General features: G+C 41.3%; 1 protein-coding gene across 6 annotated transcripts; it reads left to right on the forward strand.

Moving 5' to 3' along the window:
* Positions 1–238: 238 nt before the first annotated feature.
* Positions 239–4,120, forward strand: LOC141041527 (uncharacterized). 6 transcript variants are annotated; one of them, XR_012201763.1, is made up of 8 exons: positions 239–870; positions 981–1,031; positions 1,107–1,155; positions 1,241–1,338; positions 1,426–1,486; positions 1,577–1,640; positions 1,984–2,006; positions 2,080–4,120. XR_012201763.1 is itself a non-coding variant. In XM_073507962.1 (7 exons), the coding sequence occupies exons 3-7, from the start codon at positions 1,319–1,321 to the stop codon at positions 2,191–2,193; spliced, it is 282 nt and encodes a 93-aa protein (XP_073364063.1). In that variant the 5' UTR covers positions 879–1,031; positions 1,107–1,155; positions 1,241–1,318; the 3' UTR covers positions 2,194–4,120. The 6 variants fall into 6 exon arrangements, 1 of the variants encoding a protein (XP_073364063.1); XR_012201761.1 differs by having other exon boundaries at positions 1,577–2,006; XR_012201762.1 differs by having other exon boundaries at positions 1,984–4,120.
* The last annotated feature ends 2,987 nt before the right edge of the window (positions 4,121–7,107 follow it).

The raw sequence follows: 7,107 nt of genomic DNA on the forward strand, positions 1-7,107 counted from the left end.
CTTATGTGTTTAATAAATCTTAAGAAAAACAAAAAAATTAGTAATAGTTTTTAGCTAGTTTACTTTTCCTGCTGTAGTAGTCTTTTCTCTAATAATAAACCAGCGCTTGCTCCTGGGCGTCCGTCATCGTGGCAGTTTTCCAAAAAAGCCCCTCAGTTTACATGAATCAACCCGCGGTCCTATTTTAAGTTGCTAATCTGAGAAAACGTGTCATTTTTACAAAAAGAACCCTGGAGTTGGGAGTATTCAACCCGCGATCCTTATCTTTCCTTTTTTGCAGGGGGCGGCCATGGCAGGGAGGGGCGGCGCCGCTGGACTTGGGCGTCACATCAGGCGGCGGCAGGGAGGCGGGCGGCGCGCGCGGAGACTAAGGAGGAGAAAATGGAGAGGCTTGGAGGAGAGGCGGGCAAGCAAGAAGGTCCGGCGCGTCGCCCACGACGCAGACAAGACCAGCGGCAGCCAGGGGCTTGCGGTGGCGCGGTCGGCGAGGACCTGCCGAATCTCGCCGGATTCGGTGGGAAATGGCGCGCAGGCGCCGGATCTGGAAGGAAAGCGGCCGGAGTTCGGAGCACGACGGCTGGCGGGCGTGGCATAGCGTCGGGTACCTGTGAGAGAAGAGAGAGATGAGTGGGAGAGAAAAGGGAGGATGGGGGGAAGGAGATGGGAGGCCGGAGGGAAAGAGAAGGGAGAGGTGAGGTGCGGCGGTGTCCTGCTGCTGCTCGCCGGTGGCTTGCCGGCCATAGGCGCGAGGTGGGGGCTCTGTCCGGCGGTTTCCCAGGACATCTACTACCGGAAGGCCAAGGAGGAGGGGTGGAGGCTCGCAGCGCCTTCAAGCTCATGCAGATCGACCAAGAGTTCAACATCTTCCACGATCTCGTCTGAAACCAATCAGCTTTCTCGCCTTCCTGCCACTTTGCTTCCATTGGTGTGCAGCATCAAATTAACCACATGCTGCTTTCCTTTTGCTGTTCATGTGTGCAGGAGTGAAGCGTGCCGTTGACCTGTGCGCTGCTCCTGGGAGCTGGAGCCAGGTATTCACAAGCTCGGTTTCCCACATCCATGCTTGTATCCCTTTGTTCAATTGCTTATCTCAATCGCAATTGCAGATTTTGAGCCACAATTTGTATCTACAGCAAAGCTATCATCTGACGGCAAGTGAGTAGCAGTGTCAGTGCGAACATCTTATGTTCTAACATAATTTCATTCTTTGTATCTGATTGTTTCTGTGCTCTGCTTATAGCAGACATGGTGGCCGGAATTGATCTGCAACCGATGGCTCCGATAGAAGGTGTTATACAAGTGTAGGGCGACATCACCAATGCTCGGGCAGCGGAAGTGGTGAGATGGATAGATCGACGCATAGATAAATTCTTTGTAATAAAACTTTTGCTTGTATTGCTGTAACAGATGTACATATGCTGCCAGGTTATCAGGCACTTTGATGGATGTAGAGCAGACTTGGTTGTCTATGATGCCGCCCCTGATGGTAAGCTTGCATTGCTAGACAAGCGGTCCATAACCATCTTACATGTGTTTATGGTACTTCTGTTTCTTACTTTGCTTTGGATGATTGCAGTTACTGGACTTCATGATATGGACGAGTTTGTTCAGTCTTCAGTCCCAGCTTATATTGGCAGTTGGTATAATTTTCTCTGTCTCTGCATATCAATTTAGATCAGATATACTTTCTGGAAGTAATTTGCAGTATCCATAAGATGCGGTGTCCAAAAATAATGCTACCTTAACCCTGAAGTTTATGTTTAGCATTCTGCCTTAAAATGTTCACTTTCGGTGCAATAGCTTCTTTGTATTTTTATATTGAACATTGGACCATTTTTACTCAACCTTTGGATAATTCGTTGCTGATTATGTTGTAGAACAACCTGGTGTAACTATGGTTTCACTAACTTGTTATATTTTCCACTATTGTCCTTCCTGCTTCCATCTACCTTGCTGCCCCATCTCCCCTCTACCAAATCCCAGCCTCATGGTGGATTCAGCTACAGGTAGTTAATATCCTAGCGCTGAACCACTGCCCAGCTGCACATGAATTGTTATGGACCATTTGTTATTCTTCAGGAATCCATACCTCCGGCAGTTCTCCTGGAGACCATCCACCAGAAGTTCATCTCCCTACCACTCGCTTTGTTCAGTACTTTTAAATACTCTTGTCATCTTCTTTTCAGCGGTTAGAGCCCACAACTAAGATATGTTTGCTTCACACTAATGTTTGTAACACGCCTATATGGTTCCTTATTTTATCATGTCCACGTTTATAATTCTCTGGTGCAGCAGAGCTGACTGATATTAGAGGTTAACCTTTTTTTGAGCCAAAGCTTCCAGTATTGTACTAATTATATGTGCTCTTTGGTGCAGCGCCCACTGAACATATTGATATGTAATAACAAATAACTCTTTGATTTTTCGTGGTGGCGCAAATACATCATATTTATATGCACCTAGAACTTAACATTGGATTCTTTTTGCCTGCATGTCAACACTACTGAAAATGACGATGACACTGCATAGTTATCCAGTTAGTTTTGTGAGAACTAATATGATAACTACTGGAACTAATAGGATAAACTATAGTAGTACTGTTGCATTGGAATACATGATTCTCTGGTTGGTACTAGGCATGATGCTTGCCTTCAATATCTAGAATCCTGCACCACAAACCATATGTTTGTGATCCCTATATATGGTGTTCCGGTGGTGAAACCTGGAGCATATACTATATTCAAATATATTTTTGTTATACATCAGGCATACATTGGATGGACGAACCGTACAAATAAGAGTCAATCTTATTATGGTTTAGTTACATATACTTTTTTGTTTTCTTTTGGTGTACATATAAATTCAATTTTATGATCACGGTTAATATGAACAAGGTTTCTGCTCTATGGTATTTATGGTTAGTGATATGTAACAGTGAGCTGCACTATTTTTTTTCATCCTGTTAGCAAAGCATCATTTTTGTTTTCGAGAAGATTTGATGATAGTGCAACTTATAAACTTACTCCAGAATGGACCGATGTTAATAATTCTTTTGTTAGATATTGGTCAATAGATTTCATGATTTAACTCCCTTGATATTTTAAGTTGCTTCAGTTTAGGCTGCACACAGTACAAGCTTCACTGTATATTCAGATGTACAGGATGGTAGACGTGCATATCATGCTGGTTTTCTACTCTACAATTTTGCGCAGCCATGGTGTCAATTTTGAACTGGCATTAGACTGGACTGTAAGATGTTTTAATGCATGTGAACATGGCCTAATTTATTAACAAAGAGAACTATATATGCTACTACTGTATGTGAAATGCATGTGTTTGCTGGACAATTGTTATTATTTTTAATGACAGTTCTATAGGCCTTGTTGGACAAGGAAATTTCCCCCTTTGTTGTGTTTTTATATCAAACATATCATGTTTATGTTTTTATGACGATCACATTGTACTTCCCTTGTGATTCTGATCACAAGCGATAATCTATAATCCAGCATGTTCTTGCAAGAAAAGAGGATTAAAAGATAAAAAGCATATGTTTCTGAATTTTTACGCCTGTTTTGCAAGGCCCCCATGGCCCCATATGAATACATTACCGATGGAGTACTGTTATTGTCCATGATTTTTTATTACAATGTGCTTGCTCTTTGAGGAGCTTGAAAAGAATATATCTCAAGCGCATTGTATGAGTCTTTAGAAGGAAACACATACAACAGGAGGAAGGAAAAACAGAACAAGCTAGGAAAGACTTTGTTGAGGGTGTAGAACTGATTTTTCTCTACTGTTCTACGGTCCCCCCTTTTATAGTTTGTTCTGCACATGTACCTTGCACTGGGTATATATCATGATGGTATTTTTTTTTCAATGGAACAACTAGCTAGAAGAAACGGCCTGCCATGTTCCCATTTGAGTCTTGTGTGCAAGCCTATATTGTATACTATTTGTCCATATTATAATTAGCTAGAAGAAACGGCCTATCAAGCTTCCATTTGATTCTTGAGTGCAAGGCCATATTATGAAATGATATAAGCATGTCAGATTCAAGGAAGTTGCTGGTCTGATGTCACGTTATACCATTTGTCCTCCCCGAAGTACTAGAAAAAGAAAATAATGCATTTTCCTCTAATTAATAATTTTATTTTTGATGTTACTGCGAATATGTATGAACTTATCATATACTATTCATAGTATGATCACTGTGGTTGGCGTTTTGTATCTTTGTTTAGTATTGCACCGTCGTTGCTTGATTAACACGTAAAAATCACGATATTTACCTATCTTTGTACAAGGAATGTTTGTCTTGTACCCTTCTACGGTAAGAAGGGATAGAGAATTGTTGGACTTCTAAAATTTCAATGTACGGATATCTTATTTCGTGTAATAACATAAATCATCAGATAATTATATTTAACTCTATGACGTTCTTTGCCATTGTCGTTCGTCTCATAACAAGGTTGTCAGAAGGTCTATGATTACTAACCGAAACATAATCTCCTTTTGGTTGTTTGATTTGCATCAAGATTTGTCCATGTATATGCTTCTTTTATTGCGTATGTTTTCCTCCTCCTGTAGCATCGCACGGACATTGTCCTAAAAGTTGACCTCAAAGTTGCAAAATATTACTCACCAATGCCATGATAAGTGATGAAAAACGCTTTGCATGGAATCTCCCGCCTGGGCCGGCCCAAGGATAGGGACCTACTATACTGTGCTCTGTGCACAGTGAGCCCGTCTGGGCCGGCCCATGTGCGGGCGCCTGTTTTTTTAGTTCCGTTTTTTATTTTTATTTTTCTGTTCCGTTTTTGTTTTGTTCTACTTTAAATAATTTGGAACTTCAAAAAACTTTTGCAATATAAAAAATGATAATTTCGAAATAAAATGTTCAAGAACCATAAAATGTTTCTGAATTCAAAAAATGCTCGGAATATTTCTAAAAATATTCGCAATTTTAAAAACCTTCATAAGATCAAAAAACGTCCATGATTTTGAAAAAAAGTGCGTGTATTAAAAATTATTAATGAAATTGAACAAAATGTGTGCTAATTCAAAAAATGTTCATGCATTTTAACAAATGTCCTAAAATTTAAAAAACAGTTAAAAATTACAAAAGGGTTTATTGATTCATAAAATTTTTGCTGCTTCAGAAAATGTTCATGCATTTAAAAAAATCGACCAATTTCGAAAAAATGTTCATCTATTCTAAAATTGTTCGCCGATTCAAAAGAAAATTCTTAAAAACAATTCCCAATATAAAAAATGTTCACAATTTTTAAAAAGTGTTTGTAAAGAGTAAAAAATGTTCACAATTTTGTAAAAATGTTCACGAATGACCAAATGTATGTAGTTAAACAGTAATGTTTCTGAGTCTTTGTGACTATATACCCGTGTGAATTTTGAAGAATTAACTGCCGGGTGGATCGGAATATTATAGTATTTTTTAGAAAACGTTTCTTGAAAATAATTATTATTATTTTAATTACTAAGGTTTTTTACAACTATGATTTTTTTTCGAAAATGTCAACATTGCTGCAATTTGTGAATAAATTTTAAAAAACATTTTATTGCATTTGTGAACAAATTTTCAAAATCATGCGATGAGATGTGAACAAAATGTCGTCATCGTCATTGGAGTTTATGATTGGTGTGCGCTTTGTGGTATGATTGGACACCTACATACGGAGCACGGGGACGGTGTGCACGCAACCTCTAAACTGATCTTTAAAGAACTTCGAGCTTCATGGAGCGGTAGAGGTGGAGGTAGAGCTATGATACGTGATCAAGAAAATTCTACCCCTGTTGATCCGGGTGGCAGCAATGGTGCAGCCGTTCTAGCAGCTATGGACGTGGATAAAAACGGTCTTGTGCCAGGTGCAGTGGAGGAACTTGATTCCAACAGGAAGCGAGATGTTGATTCGCGCCACCAATTCACACCAGCAAGCGCGTCGAACCAACCTGTTATGCTAGGAACAATGGTGGTTCAGCCTAGTCCGTCTGGTGAGCAGGATCCTAAGAGGATAAGAACAGGAGTGAACTCAGTTACGAGTGGTCTGAACAAATCAAACAACTTGTTATCATCGGCGGGCTCCGAGGAGGGGCGCCGCCGGGACCAATGAATCTCATAAGCTGGAACTGCCGGGGGGCGGGGAACCCCCGGCCAGTTCGTGAAATAGCGACGATTCTCAGTCGCATTCCCCCATGTTGGTCTTTATTTGTGAGACTAGGCAGAAAGCTACGAAGATGAGGAGAATTCGAGGCCGTATTGGTTTGAAAGGCTTCGAGGGAGTAGATAGCAATGGTATGAGTGGTGGATTAGCACTGTTTCGGCATGAGTCGTGCGTGGTTGAAATTTTGGGTAAGGAGGAAAGATATATCGATGCTTTGGTCAGATTGAATGTTGATGCAGAACAATGGAGAGTCACCTTTGTTTATGGAGAGCCACGTGTTGAGAACCGTCATCTCATGTGGTCGAAGCTACAGAGTTTAAAGAACGTGAGCGACCGGCCATGGCTTGTTATAGGAGATTTCAACGAAGCCTTTTGGGACTTCGAGCACCTCTCAGCTTCCCCAAGGTCGGAACAGCAGATGATCGCGTTCAGAGATACGCTTGAAGTCTGCGGTCCGGTTGACTTAGGCTTTTCTGGAATCCCGTTCACATATGATAATTTGCGGGCTGGTGTGTCCAATGTTAAAGTACGCTTGGACAGGGCAACGGCGACAAACGACTGGCGTAATATGTTTCTGGTCTATTCTGTCCAGCATGTTGTATCTCCGTGTTCTGATCACGTGGCATTGGTGATGAAGGGCGCCCCGGATTCTGGCCAGGCAGGCCCTAAAATTCGGCGATATGAGGTGTTCTGGGAACGGGATGTAACACTGCCAGCAGTAATTAAAGAAGCATGGGACTCGGTTGGTGATGTGGACAATTTAGAAAAACTTCAAGCTGCACTAAGCAAGACATTGGCTACCCTTAGTACGTGGAGTAACAAAAAAATTGGTAATATCTCTAGGGAGCTGGCCAAATCACGTACGCAACTTGAGGAGCTTATGTGTATGAATACAGATAGGCAGGAGATTAGACGTGTTACTGACAAGATG

The sequence above is a fragment of the Aegilops tauschii genome, chromosome 2, assembly GCF_002575655.3.
Source record: "Aegilops tauschii subsp. strangulata cultivar AL8/78 chromosome 2, Aet v6.0, whole genome shotgun sequence".
NCBI lineage: Eukaryota > Viridiplantae > Streptophyta > Magnoliopsida > Poales > Poaceae > Aegilops > Aegilops tauschii.

What these genes read in the sequence shown, in the direction of transcription:
- LOC141041527 (XM_073507962.1), top strand. Translation starts at nt 1,319, where the DNA reads ATGCTCGGGCAGCGGAAGTG. An exon ending in ATGCTCGGGCAGCGGAAGTG is followed by an intron (nt 1,339 to 1,425) that starts GTGAGATGGATA and finishes ATATGCTGCCAG; the next exon opens with GTTATCAGGCACTTTGATGG. An exon ending in CCAGCTTATATTGGCAGTTG is followed by an intron (nt 1,641 to 1,983) that starts GTATAATTTTCT and finishes ACCAAATCCCAG; the next exon opens with CCTCATGGTGGATTCAGCTA.